This window comes from Xenopus laevis, chromosome 3L (genome assembly GCF_017654675.1).
Source record: "Xenopus laevis strain J_2021 chromosome 3L, Xenopus_laevis_v10.1, whole genome shotgun sequence".
Classification (NCBI taxonomy): domain Eukaryota; kingdom Metazoa; phylum Chordata; class Amphibia; order Anura; family Pipidae; genus Xenopus; species Xenopus laevis.
This window is the reverse complement of record NC_054375.1, coordinates 34,164,175-34,184,575: the sequence shown is the minus strand read 5'-3', so window position 1 is coordinate 34,184,575 and position 20,401 is coordinate 34,164,175. Positions and strand designations below refer to the sequence as shown.

The following is a 20,401-nucleotide window of genomic DNA, read 5'->3' as shown; positions in this document are numbered from 1 at the left end:
ACCACCTCGTATTAGTGTCAAATATGAAGCCCAGCTACTCTTGCAGATACAAGCGGCTTCACAGCTGGTCAAGTTGTTTCTATGGATGACTTCAATTATCCAGACATTGACTGGGGTAATGGGGTTGCTAAGACAGAAAAAGCTAGTAGGTTTGTAAATATGCTGAATGACAACTTTTTATTCCAGTTCGTTCAAGAACCTACGAGGAATAACTCTCTTTTGGACCTTGTATAGCTAATAATACTGAACTCATCTCTAACATTTGTGTGGGTGAGAATTTAGGGAATAGTGATCATAACATGGTCTCCTTTGAGATTCTGTTGCAGACGCAATTCTATAAGGGAGTAACTAAAACACTAAATTTCAGACGTGCAAACTTTGACAGTATAAGGGCATCTCTGCAACATATTAAGTGGGAAATGCTTTTCACAGGGTTAAACACAGAACAAAATGGGAAGTCCTTAAAATGATGCTTAATAAATATACATGTCAGTATATTCCCCTTGTAAGCAAGGAATGTCGTTGCAAAACAAAACCTTTTTAGTTAGTATAGATATGGGTATATATAATTTATATGAAAGTATGGAGGGGTGTGTGTATGGATGATGGGTTTTCATTTGGAGGGGTTGAACTTGATGGACTTTGTCTTTTTTCAAACCGATTTAACTATGTAACTGTAACTATGTAATAATTTGCTATACAGTAAACACTTTGCTATACAATTGTGAACCATCGTGTCACAATACTGTAAGTCAACGATTGTATTTGTTGTAAATGGTAAAACAGGGGTGATATTTATTCCTATAAGCTCTAGTTCTTCTTGTCTATGGGTGGAATATATAAATATATATATTGTGTTAGCAGCTTTCTCTGAGACCTATGGAAGATGAAATGGAAAGTGACACCATAAAAATATGTCTTATTTTAATACAAGAGCTCATTATTTTATTACATTCAGGGTTTCAAAATTAAAATATTTATGTATTTAATAATGATTTAATTGGTATTATTCAGCCAAATCTCTTACTCTAATTGTACATGGGCCTTCCTTTTTTATTTTATAATTTTTTTCATTTTCTTTAAAAGCTTTCCTATTCTTGTGTCAACGTAGAACATTTGCATATGAACATCTGCCAGAAATAGAGCAGCGACAGTAACATGAGTATCAGGAAATAGATTTCTCCATAGAAATACAAATAGTACTGATGATGTAATTGTTCCATATTTCTCCTATTGGCATTCCAGAACAATCTTTGCTGTACAGCACAAGCCTCTAATATAGTAGCAGCTACAGTAGGGGAATGGTATTTTGTCCTTCTCCTGTGAGAAGGCAACACAATTGTCTGTGTAGGCCTTCATATAAATATAATAATATAAATATAATAATCAGGCTAAGGATGTATTTAGTGTAAGTTAGTGTTCTAAATAATAATGACTGGTATTATTATTATTATTATTATTATTATTATACATCAAAGACTTGAACTGTTATTTTTTAACCCAAATAAACAATGTGATTGTGTAATTAAATAGGCACAGTAGCTGAGGGCCATAATATAATATTTAAGAGAAATTCACGATTTTATTTACAAAATGAAGTTAGCAATATTGGCCAGCAGAGGGTGGGCTTGTCATCCTTTCACTTCATTTCCTACATGAGCAATCTCCTCCTCCTGGCTCATTGAATCAGCCTCCCATTTTGCACAGACAACAAAGAATTGCTGCCGTTCACTGGATATGTTCAAAGCTTTACCTGGGATATTTACCTTTTAATAACTGAATAAGCTGAAATACATGCATGAGGGGTTGCACTAGCAAATATATCTGATGGTATCCAAAAGAAAGGACTTTAGATATGGACATCCAAAGCTCTGCAACGGCTTGGAAATGGCAAGTAGTGTATTCCTTTCTCCTTTGTAGCTGGGGCTGGGTTTCTGGGCAGATTGCTTTTTCTGTTGGTGAAGAGACGGAGCCAGGGTCAGTTGTGGGAAATGTAGCACAGATTCTGGGAATAAACCCAGCAGATATTTCAAAAAGGAGACTGCATTTAGGATCTGAGAGAAGTCGGGGGCATTTTTCTCTGAATCCAGCAAATGGAGATCTAACAGTAAAAGAAAGGATAGACAGAGAGAGCCTTTGTGGATCCAGCTCTACTTGTGTATTACCTATTGAGATTGTTGCTGAAAATCCTTTGGAACTTTATAGTCTGGAAATTGAAATCATAGATATCAATGATAATTCTCCAATCTTTTCTGTTAGTGATCACATCATAAAAATAACAGAGTTATTGACAAACCCTGGTGTTCGATTCCCTTTAGAAATTGCATATGATCCAGATGTAGGTAAAAATGGAATAAATCAGTATAAATTAAGTCCAACCCCTTATTTTTCATTGTCTTTGAAGAGTCGAATGGATGGGACTCTTATCCCTGAGCTGGTATTAGAAACAGTTCTTGATAGAGAAGAAAAAGAAGAGCATAGGCTCATTTTAACAGCTCTGGATGGCGGTGAACCACCCAGATCAGGATCTTGTCACATTACTGTAAATGTTTTGGATATCAATGACAATCCTCCTGTATTTGAGAAATCAAATGTCAAGGTAAAACTATTAGAAAATCCCAAATTAAATACAGTATTAACAACATTAAATGCTACAGATCTGGATGAAGGACGAAATGGAGAAATAGAATATTACTTTGACAGTCATACCTCAGAGTCTGCAAAGGAATTATTTTATTTAGATTCACAAACAGGGGAAATTTATATAAAAGGCATAGTGGATTATGAAGAATCCCATTTTCATGAACTATCAATTCGAGCTAAGGATAAAGGAGTCCCAGAAATGGAAGGACAATGTCAACTGCAAGTGGTGGTTGAAGATGCAAATGATAATCCTCCTGAAATAATTCTGACATCTACTTCAACTGATGTCCCTGAAAATGCAGCATTAGAAACTGCTGTGGCTTTTTTTACAGTGAAAGACAAAGATTCTGGGAAAAATGGAGAGGTGACATTAACACTTTCTCCAAATCTGCCTTTTAAAATAAAACCTTTAAAAAATCACTATTCGTTGGTCACAGATCAATTGCTGGACAGAGAGAAGATCTCTCAATATGTCATCCAAATGACTGCAAAGGATTTGGGTTCCCCTACTTTGCAGACGCACGTTGCATTTAGCCTAAATATATCTGACATTAATGATAATCCCCCACTTTTCCTGCAAGCTAATTATGATGCTATTTTACATGAAAATAAAGAACCTGGTAGTTTTTTATGTGCGGTTTCTGCATTTGATTCAGATGAGGGAATTAATGCCGAATTAACATATTCGATAGTGAATAGTAATATAGATGTTTTTTCTGTATCTTCATTTGTTTATATTGACCCTAAAAATGGTAATGTCTATTCCCAGCGTGCCTTCGACTATGAAAATATTCAGGTTTTTAAAATTACTGTAAGAGTAGAAGACTCGGGCTCTCCAAAATTATTTTCCAATGCCACTGTGTCTATATTTATATTAGATGTTAATGATAACTATCCAACTCTATTATACCCAAAATATACAAGAGAGCTAATCATAGATGAAAGAATTCCAAACTCTGCTTCCCCTGGTTATTTAGTCACAAAGCTCTCAGCAGTGGATTTAGATTCAGGTCACAATGCCTGGTTACTCTTTAGTCTCGTTGATGATACCGATACCACTTTATTTAAAGTATCTGCACACACTGGGGAAATTAGAACCATTAGAGAATTGCAAGAAACAGATTATAAAGAGCAACGTCTTGTCACTTCAATCAGTGACCATGGGGAACCCCCTTTATCAACAACAGTCATCATACTTGTCAATGTAATTGAGAACACTGAAGAAAAAAACCCTAAACCTCAGGATTTTCTTACCAATTCGAAACCTGCTTCAGACCTGACCCTTTATCTGATCGTTTCTCTGGTGGCTATAAGCTTAGTTTCCCTTATTACCTTCATAATATTAATAGTCAAATGTCTAAACAAAGCAACTTATGGCAACAGTAGTGTTTGCTGTTTTACAAGCAGATCCTATTCAGATCAGTATGCAGATCAGTATAAACCAACACTTTACCTGAACACAGATGGAACCTTAAAATACATGGAAGTGCGGATGGTTCCCACGGATCTTCAGGGACAATGTTATCAAAACTGTTTTCAGACAGCAGCAGAAACACCTAATGTCAGCATAATGAAGGCACAACCTTTTCCTCAATTAAATGACTCTGTCAATGAAAATAAAGGGTGTGTTGACACAAACTGTCTAAATGACACACAACAGGTGAGTGTTTTTGTTTATTCATTAATTTTGTAATACTGAGAAAGATAATTTATATGGTAGATCTTTTTTTCTGATGATTGTGTGTCTTGGGAGATACTCTTCGTGATGATATAAATTAATATGTGTAATATTTATGCAATGAAAAGCTTTTCATATGTAACATCATATTGTTTGTATGATTTCTATGATATATAGTAATTTATGAAATCTTAGATGCTAAACAACTTTGGCTGATGTACAGTATGTCCACTGCAGTATTTTTTCTTTTTTTGGCGTCCCAAAGTGTTTAACAGTAGCTTTCTATATGAATACTCATACAGTGTAAGAAATGGCAAAAATGTGTATCACTGATTAACTGACGTAATGTGTACAGTATATGCTGTAGAATATAAAAAAGGATTCAACACAAACTACGTAGAAGCATTTAAACTTCATTTGTACAATATTTGTTTCTTATTTATCTTTATTTTCCAAATAGTTTGACTTGCTTTACATATTCCATTCATATATACAATACAAGGATAATTGTGCAAATCAGGGTGTGTTAGACTGAATCCTTTACCTGACCGTTCGTAGAAATATATATAATTTGTTGCATGCCTTATAGATGATTCTTTTGGTCTCCTATTAGCTGCCAAGGGGCCCAAATGATTGGAAGTATATGCCAGATTTATACCTCATATTAATGTCTACCTTTTTGAATCTCTGCTAACTTACACCAACTTACACTTAATATTTCTTTTTGAACTTGTTGCAATGGCTAATTTGTGGGCTGTGAAGTTTTGATCAGTTACCTTTGGTAGATTTGGGGAATGGTTTAATTGTTAAAGTAAGTTGGAGTGTTGATCTTTTGATAAAACTGTGTCAATTACACATGCAAGAATGGTTTGTATCTTATATTTTATATTATACTATAATGGTTACACTATGGACCAGGTCCAAAACTCATGTTGTAAAAGGTATACTGTCCCTTTACATATTGCTCTTAAATTTGCATGCCAGAGATGTCAACTTAAATCCAAAGTGATCTCTTGGCATCTTAGACACACCTGTCATGGCCCTGGCCCCACTCCATAGCTTTCCTGCTTTGCCTTCATCCCACCCCTGTCTCACTGTACACACCCCTGTCCCACTCCATACTGTCACTTTTCAACCCCTTCCCCTTACTATGGTGTCTGTTTTACTGCTCAGATGATATTGTAGAACTTTAGGTGACTCTCTTATGCATTTTAGAAGTGGTTAGGTTTGGGGGCATATTACTAAAAAGTGGGAGATGGACCTTTTACTGTGGTAGACTGAGGGACAGGATCTTAAATCCAGAAAACTCCTGAAAAATACGGAGTTAAAAAAAATATCTGGAACGTGCATTTTTATGTAGATAAAATAATTTCATACACCTACTTATACATCTGTATAGCATATGTGTGTAAACACATTATTGTTTTATGTTGACACTATTTATTATTTCAATAGAGTTCTAGAGTTCATTTAGAGTTTTTTAAATGCTATTTTGATAGTTAGTGGTTATTATAGATAAAAATCTTTTTGGCTGTAACCATTTTTTTTCACATCAGCCCAGGATATAATTTTCTAAATCTGATGTGGTACTTGGTGTTGGAGCAAAGATTAGGATAAGACTTTAATGTTATAGATCAAAATAGTTTTTGACTGCTTTAAACGTTTGAATACATTCTAGCAATACAGCACAGGTATCAGGTTTTATCAATTTTGCAATATATTAAAAAAGTTCCTGATTGTTCCTCACAATCAAGAAAGTTTTCATAAATAGGAAATACATGAGATTGCTGAGACAAAAATGATATTTATCACATGAGCAATTTTATAACAGAAGATAATTAGAAAAACTGAGATTTGTATTTTATTATAAAAATAAGTAAAATTTAACAATATAACAGCATAACAGAAAGTCTAAGGTAGGCATAGTCAGCAGAAGTGATGGTGGTTGTTGTCTTTATTTGGCCTAATGTGTTGAAAATACATTGAAGAGTTTAGCTTGGTTGGCTGTTTTCTTATAATTAACAATGTAATTATGCAACTGCATAGGGTTTAGTAGAGTATTTTCACATTTCTATGTATAGCATTCCTGAATTTTAAACACAATTATATATTGTTTAATCAATATCCAAAGTGCTCAACAATACTGTATAAAACATAAAATAAAGTAGAAAATAAACATTTTCAAGATTTTATTCACAAAATGAAGTTAGCAATATTGGCCAGCAGAGGGTAGACATGTCATCCTTTCACTTCATTTCCTAAATAAGCAATCTCCTCCTCCTGGCTCAGTGAATCAGCCTCCCATTTTTGCACAGACAACAAAGAATTGCTGCCATTCTGTGGACCATTCTGTGGATATTTTTAAAGCATTACTTGGGATATTTACCTTTTATTAACTGCAAGCTGAAATAAAAGCATCAGGGATTATACTAGCAAATATATCTGATGGTATCCAAAAGAAAGGACTTAAGATATGGACATCCAAAACTCTGCAACGGCTTGGAAATGGCAAGTAGTGTATTCCTTTCTCCTTTGTAGCTGGGGCTGGGTTTCTGGGCAGATTATTTTTTCTGTTGGTGAAGAGACGGAGCCAGGGTCAGTTGTGGGAAATGTAGCTCAAGTTTTGGGGATACATCCGACTGATATATCTAAAAGGAGACTGCATTTAGGGTCTGAGAGAAATAGGAAACATTTTGCTCTAAATCCAGCAAATGGAGATCTAACAGTAAAAGAAAGGATAGACAGAGAGAGCCTTTGTGGATCAAGCTCTACTTGTGTATTACCTATTGAGATTGTTGCTGAAAATCCATTGCAACTTTATAGTCTGGAAATAGAAATCATCGATATCAATGATAATTCGCCAACCTTTTCTGTTAATGGTCACATTATTAATATAACAGAGCTAGTGGCAATCCCAGGCATTATATTCCCTTTAGAGATTGCACATGATCCAGATGTAGGTAAAAATGGCATAAACCAGTATAAATTAAATCCAACCCCATATTTTTCATTATCTGTGAAGAATCGAATGGATGGGACTCTTATCCCTGAACTGGTATTAGAAACAGTTCTTGATAGAGAAGAAAAAGAAGAGCATAGACTCATTTTAACAGCTCTGGATGGTGGTGAACCACCCAGATCAGGATCTTGTCACATTACAATAAATGTTTTGGACATCAACGATAATCCTCCTATATTTGATAAATCAAATTACAAGGTAAAATTATTAGAAAATTCCAACGTAAATACAGTATTAACAACATTAAATGCTACAGATCTGGATGAGGGCAAAAATGGAGAAATAGAATACTATTTTGACAGCCATACCTCAGACTCTGCAAAGGAATTATTTCATTTAAATTCACAAACTGGGGAAATTTATATTAAAGGCATAGTGGATTATGAAGAATCACGTTTTCATGAACTATCAATTAGAGCTAAGGATAAAGGAGTCCCACAATTAGAAGGACGATGTTTACTTCAAGTAGAGGTTGAAGATGTAAATGATAATCCTCCTGAAATAATTCTCACGTCTACATCAACTGATGTTCCTGAAAATGCAGCATTAGAAACTGCGGTGGCTTTTTTTACAGTGATAGACAAAGATTCTGGGAAAAATGGAGAGGTGATATTAACACTTTCTGCGGATCTGCCTTTTAAAATAAAACCTTTGAAAAATCACTATTCGTTGGTCACAGATCAATTGCTGGACAGAGAGAAGATCTCTCAATATGTCATCCAAATGACTGCAAAGGATTTGGGTTCCCCTACTTTGCAAACGCACGTTACATTTAGCCTAAATATATCTGACATTAATGATAATCCCCCACTTTTCCTGCAAGCTAATTATGATGCTGTTATACATGAAAATAAAGAACCTGGTAGTTTTTTATGTGCGGTTTCTGCATTTGATTCAGATGAGGGAATTAATGCCGAATTAACATTTTCTATAGTGAATAGTAATATAGATGTTTTTTCTGTATCTTCACTTGTTTATATTGATCCTAAAAATGGTAATGTCTATTCCCAGCGTGCCTTCGACTATGAAAATATTCAGGTTTTTAAAATTACTGTAAGAGTAGAAGACTCGGGCTCTCCAAAATTATTTTCCAATGCCACTGTGTCTATATTTATATTGGATGTTAATGATAACTATCCAACTCTATTATACCCAAAATATACAAGAGAGCTAATCATAGATGAAAGAATTCCAAACTCTGCTTCCCCTGGTTATTTAGTCACAAAGCTCTCAGCAGTGGATTTAGATTCAGGTCACAATGCCTGGTTACTCTTTAGTCTCGTTGATGATACCGATACCACTTTATTTAAAGTATCTGCATACACTGGGGAAATTAGAACCATTAGAGAATTGCAAGAAACAGATTATAAAGAGCAACGTCTTGTCACTTCAATCAGTGACCATGGGGAACCCCCTTTGTCAACAACAGTCATCATACTTGTCAATGTAATTGAAAGCACGGAAGAAAAAAACTCTAAACCTCATGACTTTCTTACCAATTCGAAACCTGCTTCAGACGTGACCCTTTACCTGATCGTTTCTCTGGTGGCTATAAGCTTAGTTTCCCTTATTACCTTCATAATATTAATAGTCAAATGTCTAAACAAAGCAACGTATGGCAACAGTAGTGTTTGCTGTTTTACAAGCAGATCCTATTCAGATCAGTATGCAGATCAGTATAAACCAACACTTTACCTGAACACAGATGGGACCTTAAAATACATGGAAGTGCGGATGGTTCCCACAGATCCTCAGGGACAATGTTATCAAAACTGTTTCCAGGCAGCGGCCGAAACACCTAATGTCAGCATAATGAAGGCACAACATTGCCCCCAATTAAATGACTCTGTCAGTGAAATGAATGGGTGTGTTGACACAAACTGGCTAAATGACACACAACAGGTGAGTTGTTGACTTTTATTAATTGTGCAATACTTCATACTTCATCAAGCTGTGTAAAATTAAGTTTGACAGTAAAAAAAACAGTAGGGCTAAATACGTGCAAAAAGGTATTTTATTTAACGAATTACAATTGCTGAAATCTTGCGTTAAAAATAACTAGTGGCAATATTTACACCATTATTTTATACAACCTCAGAATGGAGTAAGTAATCAAAAATTGTAGGCGGTGAGCAGATACCATCAGAAAAGGTGGTGTAAAAATAATGATGTAAAAAGCAGCATGTCTTTCTGTACTCTTAAAATCAAAATGCAATCCACACATGTTTAAAGATGGCTTGTATTTTACCACATTTCATATCTACCTGTACCTCTCAATATGTTCTGACATGCTTTATAATTTGCATTGTGACTACTACTTATTTATTCACCTGTACCTTTCTGATGAGAATATTTCTCTGTATCCATCTGCCCTGTTTTCTAACAAATATAATGAAATTGGCCTGCACTATTTTCAAACATTCAGGATTTTATTTGGCTTTATTCCAGTCTGTGCTTTGAGTCGAGTACACTCAAGAAGATGAATGTTTCACATGCTTAATGCAGCCAAGTACTGATTTCCCTGTAGCACATGTAAATCTGTTATATGTAAAAGTCTACCGTATTTGCAAATGAAATAGTATAGAATAGTATTAATCCATTTTCGTGACCATATGCTCTGTGTTTTGACATTTCTTGCAAATAGGTTAAAGGAGAACTAAAGCTAGAAATTGTGTGCATTGACTTCTGTATCAGCCCAAGTCAACCAAAACCCTTTAGCAGTAAAGATCTGTGTCTCTAGAGATGCCCCAGTAGCTTTCTTCTTTTCTGCTGAATCATTGTTCCTGCTCTGTGCTGTTGTCAGTAACTGAGTTTAAGAACCCACTCACAATATATAGTACACATAGAATATAAATAGTACAATATAAGACTGATTAGTAATTAATACAGATAATTACTAAATGTCAGCTCAGAAACCAGTGCAATTAGCATCAGAATTTAATAATCAAACATGTAGCATCAGTTTATATTACAGACCAACCTCATTTTCTGCTTGATAATTTGCAACGACCCCTAAGCTTCGCTTCTCAAGAGCTGCTCAGAGCCAACTGAGCATGTGAGTGTCACAGACACTTTCCAAGATGGTGACCCACTGTGACAAGTTTGAAATCCTGGATCATTGCTGCTATTGACAAGCTGAAACTTTAGGCTGGTGCAATAAGTGCATTATACAATATAAAATATGGCATTTTTAGCCATAATAATTTTTAGGGTTTACTTCTCCTTTACTAATGCTGCAAATTCCCAAACTGCTCAGTAATCATTTTGATTCTATATGTAAATGATGTTTGACTTTCTAAATCACAGTAAAATATCAAAGTCTGCTTGATACTAAAGATTTTGATTATGTATAATTGTCATTCACCAATATGAAGAGCTATTAGACATTTGTAATAGGTTGTTATAACAGGGTGTGTTCTGAAACTCTAAGTAATGTTTGGGTTAGCTTGTTCTTTTGCTGTTTATCTGCCATTATTGCTAAACTGTTATATAAACTGTGGTTTATCTGATGCCAATACCTTTAATACATTGATGGCATTTATATATGATTTATGTATTATTTGTAATGTATATATTTTTAAATTTGTGGCGTCTAGGTGTGGGAAAACTGGCAAAATGTATGGGTAGTGTGGCACAGTGGCTGGAAGGGCTCTGGAGGGAAGGAATATCTCTTCCTAAATGCTCAGTGAGACAGAGCCTATATAAGGGGACGGGGACTGCGAGTGAAATCTCTGTCCAGAAAAAAGGAACAGGAAAATGCTCCTACATTTTCTATTTATATTACTAACTAAACGTTATTTCATACCAATTTATTACAAGGCTCTAATTGTTTAAAGACTAATACTATTCTCAGTAGTGTCTGTAGTAATTGCATTAGCTTTTGCATAGAATACTATTGATACAGTATAAATCTGAAAGGTATGTCTATATAAAATGTTGATTAACAATAGTATAAAATAACCAGATGCGATTTAGAGGGGGCATGTGGCTGTCACCTCATTGTTTGTAAATTGTACATTGACAGTATAATTTAAATATATATTCATATATCATAATGATTTTATGTTTTACATTCTATATAGATTCTTGGAACTGTAATGGGCACTTACTAATCTTGTAAATTCATATGCAAACCTGTACATGGTGCACTGGCTTAGCTAGTTTATTTGGGGTTGATATTTAATAAAGGAATCTTGAATTAATGTTTAGAGAGACAGGCCATAAACATGAGTGGGTTTCTTAGGCTAAGCATGATGCCTATAAGCAACCAACTTATAGGCAGTATTACTTCAGCTGGGATCAAGTGAAGCATATTAGAAGCAGATACCAGCATCTGTAAAAGTGCAGTTGTGGGTCAAGTGGTTGAAGAGAAATCCCCAAGAAAAGAAAAATATCACTGTCAAAAGTGGAGCTAATATAAAAGGTATATAGTATGTTCTATTCAAAGTCAGGTTAAATAGGAACCTACAAATGCCTCCGCAAGAAACTAGCTTTATGTCCACACATCATCATCAGAATATTTTCATAAAATTAAGAAATATTATATCAATCATAGCTACCAAAGCAGTACAAATAATTCAAATAATAACTTTTTTGGAGGATAAAACTGAGACCTGCTGATTTGTGCTTGGCTGCCTTTTTTCAATTTTTCCCTTTTTTTTTTCGATTGGCATTTGGCATCTACTTTTATAGTGTGTCTGTTATGAGGTTTGATATGGTAACATGTATACAGTGTATGTATGTAATATCTGTTTATCTTGAAAATGAGGCATATAAGCATCTGATGTAGTGATGGGCGAATTTATTCGCCAGGCGCGAATTCGCGGCGAATTTGCGCGATTTGCCGCCAGCGAATAAATTCGCGAAACTCCCGCGAAAATTCGCGGCAAAAATTCGCCGGCGTCAAAAAAAAATTTCCCGAAAAAACGGACGCCGGCGTCAAAAACGAGACGCCGGCGCCGTTTCGCGAATTTCGCGCGAAATTCACGAATTTTTCGGCGACGCGAAACGGCGCAAATTCGCCCATCACTAATCTGATGTAACAAAACTTTTATGTTGCCGTTATGGAGGTAGGCTTTTAGAACTTCTGAGGAAATCTGGCCATGTGAAACATAGCCCTTGTAGTTATGCCTTTATCTCATTTAGGGGCAAATTCACTATGCGCCGAAAATGCCCTAGTAATGGCTTCACTGCACTTCGCCACACTTGTTTCGCCAGGGCTGCACAAATTCAAGAAGATCCGAAGTTGCGCACAGGTTACAGAACGGTTGCGAAGTTGCGCTATCGATAATACGATAAGCAGTCCAAAGTTGCGCTAGCGATGCCTAATTAGCATACGGCGTGCAGTTAAAGTACAATGAATGTGTATGCTGCAGCAACTACATTACACTACACAAGGCCAGGGAAACTTAATAAAATGTAATAGAGGTCTTATATTGCCCTACACATGTGCCCACTGTATAGTTTAGGTGCCAAACGTAAGGGGGAAGGAGGGTACCCCAAAAAAAATTTACAATCTTTTTCAGCCTATCAATCAGTAAAAAGTAAAAAAAACGCCAGCATTTTTTGGGACTTCAACTTTTTTTTGACAAACTCCTATCTACTACCAGCTACCAGCACTTTGCCTGGTCTGAGCTGATGAAGTAAAGTCTGGCGCAAGAGGTAAAGTTCAGTAAAATCCACAGTTAGTGATTTAGCGTAGTTACGTCCCTTCGCTAGAGCCCAACTTCGCCTGGTGTAAGGGTGCGAAGTAGCGCTACATTATGTCTACTTCGCTAGCGAATTTACACCAGCACCCGTTAGTAAATCGGCAAAGTGGCAAAATGACGTAACGCTGGCAAATTTGCCCTTTAGCTTTTGTTTCAGGAACAGATTTATTTTTTTATGCTTTCATGCATATATATTTCTTGGATGGAGACAATAGTGTGCATGGTGATATTCTATGGTGATAATTCATTGCTTTTTAACTCAAGGAAGGAAGGGATGCACCCAGCACAATTGTATTAGTTGATGTACTTTACTGAAACATACAGTGTAACTTTGTACTATATTCTGGATATTTTTCAGTCAGTTTCAGCCAAACGTTTTCAAAGCCAGAGTAAAAGAAAAAATGTGTTTGCAATGTACCGTTTTTAAAAAAAAAGTAAATTAGACAATGAAGTTAGCATTGTTGGCCAGAAGAGGGCAGACCTGTATTTCTATATGTTTAGCTACAAATTTAGACTGTTACTTCTTCTACTCTCCACCCCCTAGCTCAGTGAATCACCCTCCCATCATTTCAAAGACACGGTATCAAAATCTATTGTCTCCGATGGGAGTCCAGTGGGCACATTCAATTTTCTATTAAGGATTTATACCTTTTTTCAAAGGACTACAATTGAGGATACAAAGAAATTGGAATATACTTTAATTAGAAATATATTTGGATGATTTCACAAAGGAAGGACCTAAGATATGGACATCTTTAGCTGTCCGAAGGCATGGAAATGGCAGGTAGTGTTTTCCTTTTTCTTCTGCAGCTGGGGCTGGGTCTCTGGGCAGATTCGTTATACCATTGTAGAAGAGTCAAAACCAGGATTCATTGTGGGAAATGTAGCTCGGGATTTGGGACTTAATCTAGCAGATATATATAAAGGAGGACTGCATTTGGGATCTGATGGAAGCAGAAGACATTTTGTTGTGAATCAAGCAAATGGAGAACTAACAGTGCAAGAAAGGATAGACAGAGAGAGCCTTTGTGGATCCAGTTCTAGCTGTGTAATTCCTGTTGAAATTGTTGCTGAAAATCCATTCAAACTTTTTAGCCTAGAAATTGAAATTTTGGACATCAATGATAATTCCCCAGTTTTCTTAACTAATGATCGTATTGTTAAGATCACAGAGCTAGTAGCAAGCCCTGGTGTTAGATTTCCTTTAGAGATTGCTCAGGATCCTGACGTGGGAATCAATGGCATTAGCCAGTACCAAATAAATGAAAATCATTTTTTTTCATTATCTGTGAAGAAGCGCAAAGATGGAACTCTCATCCCTGAACTGGTATTAGAAAGGGTTCTTGATAGAGAAGAAAAGCATGAACATAAACTCATTTTAACTGCAATTGATGGTGGTGTACCAGCCAGATCAGGATCTTGCCAAATTACTGTTATTGTTTTAGATATCAATGACAATCCACCAGTATTTGATAAGTCAAATTATAAAATAAAATTATTAGAAAATTCAAAATTAAATACAATATTAATACAACTTAATGCTACAGATTTGGATGAGGGAACAAATGCTGAAATAGAATATTACTTTGATGACCATACATCTGATTCTACAAAGGAATTATTTAACTTAAATTCACAAACTGGGGAAATATATGTTAAAGCATTAGTGGATTTTGAAGAATCAAATTTTCATGAACTATCTATTCAAGCAAAGGATAAAGGAGTCCCTGAACTGGAAGGACGCTGCTTGATACAAGTGGAAATAGAAGATGCAAATGATAATCCCCCAGAAATAATTCTGACATCTGTGTTAACTGATGTTCCTGAAAATGCAGCCTTAGCAACAGAAGTAGCCTTTTTTACAGTGAGAGATAGAGATTCTGGGAAAAATGGAGAGGTGAAATTATTACTTTCACCAAACTTGCCATTTAAAATAATGCCATTGAAAAATCATTATTCCTTGGTGACTGATGGATTTCTGGACAGAGAGAAAGTTTCTCAATATTCTATCCAACTGATTGCTATTGATTTGGGTTCTCCATCTTTGCAGACACAAACTACAATAACCTTTAATATATCTGATATTAATGATAATGCCCCAGTATTCGCACAAGCTCATTATGAAGCATTCATAAAAGAAAACAATGACCCAAGTAGTTTATTATATACAGTATCTGGATTTGATAAAGATGATGGCATCAATGCTCATTTAACTTACTCTTTAGTTGATTATAGTATAGATGGCTCTTCAGTTTCCTCTTTTGTTTACATTAACCCCCAAAATGGTCACATATATGCTCAGCGTGCCTTTGATTATGAGCATATTCAGGTTTTTCCAATTACTGTAAAAGTAGAAGATTCTGGGTTTCCGAAATTATTTTCCAACGTGACATTATATGTGTTTGTATTAGATGCCAACGATAACTATCCAACTCTATTATACCCAAAATATTCAAATGAACTTATTACTGGTGAAACTATTCCTAAATCTGCTTCCCCGGGTCATTTAGTTGCAAAAATATCTGCAGTCGATTTAGATTCTGGCCACAATGCTTGGCTACTCTTCAGTCTAATTGAAGATACAGATGCCACATTATTTAAAGTATCTTCACACACAGGGGAACTTAGAACCATTAGAGATTTGCAAGAAACTGACTCTAAAGAGCAACGTCTTGTTGTTTTGATTACTGACCATGGAGAGCCTTCCCTGTCAACAACAGTAACTATATTTCTCACTATAGTAGATAATCTAAAAGATGAAAGCCATAAATCTCACAATTTCATTATCAAGTCTAAGCCAACATCAGACATGACCCTATACTTAATTATTTCTCTTGTGGCTGTTAGCTTAGTTTCTCTCATGACATTTATCATATTGTTGGCAAAATGTCTGAAAAGAGAACATTATGACAACAGTAGTGTCTGCTGTTTTTTAAAGAAATCCCATTCAGATCAGTATGCAAATCAGTATAAACCAACACTTTACCTAAACACAGATGGAACCTTAAAATACATGGAAGTACGTATGGTTCCCCCAGAATCCCAGCCACAGTGTTATCAAACTTGTTTTTATCCGGCAACAGAGAAACCCAACTTTAGCTTAATGGAATCCCAAAATGGTATCTCTTGTGAGAATGAAGGCTCTTTTGAAGCAAACTGGATTAATGATCCAAACCAGGTGAGAAAGAACATTTTACTATTTATCTTGGCGAAATTGATCATGTCTAATTAAAATACACTATTTAATCTACACAAATCGTACATATTTTTAGGCCTCATTGATAAAACTTTTGTTTTAATACTTTTACAGTTTACTTTACTTTGCATTGTATGTATGCTCATTTATGCCTAATCAGCACAAATAAATGAGTCATAATAAGTCATGTTCTATTCTGTATACAGTATCCACCAAAAGGGATTATTGTATTAATTCTATTATTGTATAATTATTTTTTAATTCTTCGCCTGAAATTGCTGAGTGGAACATGTAAATAGGCCACAGAATGTCACCAGTTTTTGTAAAGTCATATAATTTACACCTATTCTTTATAATTCAAAGTAATATAAATAATTTTGCATTTCCTAGACACGGTTAACCCTTCTTCCTTTAAACAGAATAATGTAATTTCAGAACATTCAGAGTATTTATATAATATTGAAGAGGTTCATCAAAAGTTACACCATCAAAATATATTTACTGGTGTTTGAAAATATATTTCATTTGCAAAAGGTTCCAAAATATTACTATTAAACCTGAATCTTTATTATATTTATATTACCGTATATACTCGAGTATAAGCCGACCCGGGTATAAGCCGAGGTACCTAATTTTACCTAAGAAAACTGGGAAAACTTATTGACTCGAGTATAAGCCGAGACACAACTACAGCCCTGTCTCTCAGCAGCGCACATTCTGCCAAAGCGACCCCCCAAGTGATCAACCGGACTTTTTTTTGCAAAGTTGATGGTGACAGAGAATTGCCAAATGGATTAATGTGTGCATTGTCCCACTGTCCCTCTACTATGTGCAGAGGGTGCTGTGTGATATTGCCATCACTGTTAATCTTTCGTATAACCAATAGAGGGCACTGTGTGATATTGCCATCACTGTTAATCCTTCATATAACCAACAGAGGGCACTGTGCGATATTGCAGTCACTGTTATTCTTTCTTATAACCAACAGAGGGCACTGTGTGATATTGCAGTCACTGTTAATCTTTCATATAACCAACAGAAGGCGCACTGTTATTCTTTCATATAACCAACAGATGGCGCTGTGTGATATTGCAGTCACTGTTATTCTTTCATATAACCAACAGAGGGCGCACAGTTATTCTTTCATATAACCAACAGATGGTGCTGTGTGATATTGCAGTCACTGTTATTCTTTCATATAACCAACAGAGGGCGCACTGTAATGTGTCTCCCAGCAGCGCACATTCTGCCAAAGCGACCCCCCCAGCGATTAACCGGACTTTTTTGCAAAGTTGATGGTGACAGAGAATTGCCAAACGGATTACTGTGTGCATTGTCCCACTGTCCCACTACCATGTGCAGAGGGTGCTGTGTGATATTGCCATCACTGTTAAAATTTCGTATAACAATAGAGGGCACTGTGTGATATTACCATCACTGTTAATCCTTCATATAACCAACAGAGGGCGCTATGTGATATTGCAGTCACTGATATTCTTTCATATAACCAACAGAGGGCGCTGTGTGATATTGCAGTCACTGTTATTCTTTCATAAAACTAACAGAGGGCACTGTGTGATATTGCAGTCACTGTTAATCTTTCATATAACCAACAGAGGGCGCACTGTTATTCTTTCATATAACCAACAGATGCCGCTGTGTGATATTGCAGTCACTGTTATTCTTTCATATAACCAACAGAGGGCGCACTGTTATTCTTTCATATAACCAACAGATGGCGCTATGTGATATTGCAGTCACTGTTAATCTTTCATATAACCAACAGAGGGCGCACTGTTATTCTTTCATATAACCAACAGAGGGTGCTGTGTGATATTGCAGTCTCTCCCCAAGTGAACTGTTGGTATAGGAATGATTAAAAGTGACTGCAATCTCAGCTGCTGCCCGCTGACTCGAGTATAAGCCGAGGTAAACTTTTTCAGCACATTTTGGATGCTGAAAAACTCGGCTTATACTCGAGTATATACGGTATTTAGAAAAGCTGTGTTACTTCCACAAAGTGTAAATAAGAGGATTAAGAATTCCAGGCACTGGATGAGTGACCATTTTTACATAGCTATCATGTGCTCAGATGTAAAATCATACATTTCTATGAGAAATTTCCACAAACCTTGATCAATTTGCCATTTTGTTTTTTTAGTAGCACAATACATGACATTCTTTTTCATTTAATATACTTTTAAAGGCCCATTTATCAAAGGTTGAATTTTGAATTCATGTGAATTTTTTTAAATTCGAATATTACAAAATGTGAATGTCTAACATCCAATCAACATTTGAATTGTATTCAAATTCGTATTTGATTCGTATTCAATTCGTACGAATCAATTTTTCTCCCGAAAGAAAAACTCAAATGTCAGGAAGGCTATTAACATCTCAAAATGGCTCAACGGCCCTTTGCCATTGTCTTATAAATTAACTTGGCAGGTTTTAGGTGGCGAATATTCAAATTAGCTTGAATAATAGGATATAAAGCACACCATCCTCAGGCTTTGCCTTTAAAACATTTTATTCCAGCGGAATTCACACACAAGCTTTTGGGGGAAAATCCCTTCCTCAGGTGAGCGGAATTCACACACAAGCTTTCGGGGGAAAACCCCTTCCTCAGGTGAGGAAGGGGTTTTCCCCCGAAAGCTTGTGTGTGAATTCTGATGGAATAAAATGTTTTATAGGCAAAGCCTGAGGATGGTGTGCTTCATATCCTATTATTCAAGATAAGGAATTTGTCTGACTTGGGAGTGGATGCACCCTGAAACAGTAAGTGGTGTGCTGAAGAAAAATTGTTTTTTGGAATATTCGAATTAGGACTGTTACCATGGTCGAGTGGTGATAAATCTCACATTTTGAATTTACATTCGAGTAGGGAGATTAAAATTTGAATGTGTGAATTATGACACTCAAAAATTCAAATTTGAATTTACTATATGACCCTTGATAAATTCTGCTCCTTAATGTTAAAATGACATGGATCTTTTTATTTTGCATCTGATGCACTAAAATAATATTTAGGGGCAGATTTATCAAGTGTGAAATTAGAGCTTGCCACAGAAAAACTCGCCCAATTTCTATTCATTTGTTTGGGATTTTTAGAAGCATATTAATCAAATGGTGAACTATGCCTTGATCTGCCCCTAAGTCTATAGGATGCATTTAGCATGATAAACTATTTTGATTGACATGACAGCAAAAAGAGTGAATTAATATTAAAATAAAATATTATTAATATTATTATAGTTTAGTCTTTGACAAGGAAGATTAATGGATATTTACATATTAGTCATGTAATTTTAGATTCATACCGATTTGTATGACAGGTAAAGCTACATACCTGTACTTTTGACATAGAAAGGTTATATTCTGCACCTTATCTATTAGCTATGAAAAGGGAATTGCTATATAAAGAAACTTTACTTACATCTGGAAGTTAGTTTTGGGATGGATATTAGTACTCAGTGCTACTGAACTGTGCAATGCACTAATAACCTATAGAAAATGTGGTGCTTCCCAAAGTAGTTCATGATGAACATCTGAAACATTGCTCAGTTTAGAAAATGTGTTTTGAATTTATTAAAACTTTCCTGAGTGACAGGAAAGCTCTGAAAGTCCCAAAAAAGTAGTAATTTGAATGCAAGGAATTCTTTTGTATTTCCCAGTTCAATATTTCATAAACGAGCATTAACACAAGTGTTAACCCTCTTGACCAAGCTGACCCAATGTTATACTTTTTTGAAGTATGCATATTGTTCAATTGAGTTTTCAATTGTTTAAAATGTGTCCTGTGTGGCATACAATTGTTCCAAAAGGCATAACTGTGAGAATGTACTCCATTAAAAAACACAACTCCAATACACTGCATATTGCTACTAAGTTGAACTGGTTTGTCGTCCTTATGTGCAAAAATGGCTTAATTCAAAATGTATTATTATTGGAACAATGCAGATCTGTTTGCATAAGAAATATTTAAAATGCATTATGGGTTACAAGCAAATAACATTCCAGGCTGTTAACCTTGTATGAGTAGTAATATTAATCCTTTTCTACAATGAGTAAACATCTTTGCAAACAGCACTGTGGCAGTCATAATGCTAGTGTACTTTATAGACAAGTTTGGTAAACAAATAAAATAGGACTAAACT

General features: G+C 35.4%; 1 protein-coding gene across 20 annotated transcripts in view; it reads left to right on the top strand.

Moving 5' to 3' along the window:
* The window catches only part of pcdhga3.L (protocadherin gamma subfamily A, 3 L homeolog), a 279,136-nt gene that overhangs the window by 122,500 nt on the left and 136,235 nt on the right, over positions 1-20,401 (top strand). For 2 of the 20 annotated variants that reach the window (XM_041584896.1, XM_041584892.1), the window contains exon 1: positions 1,703-4,303. The exons of 16 other annotated variants lie outside the window; for them this stretch is intronic. In XM_041584896.1, the coding sequence (XP_041440830.1) occupies positions 1,856-4,303 (2,448 nt within the window). In that variant the 5' untranslated portion in view covers positions 1,703-1,855. Of the gene's footprint in view, positions 1-1,702; positions 4,304-6,632; positions 9,243-13,595; positions 16,227-20,401 lie in introns of those variants that run through there. 2 more of the 20 variants (XM_041584893.1, XM_041584901.1) reach the window with 2 other exon arrangements.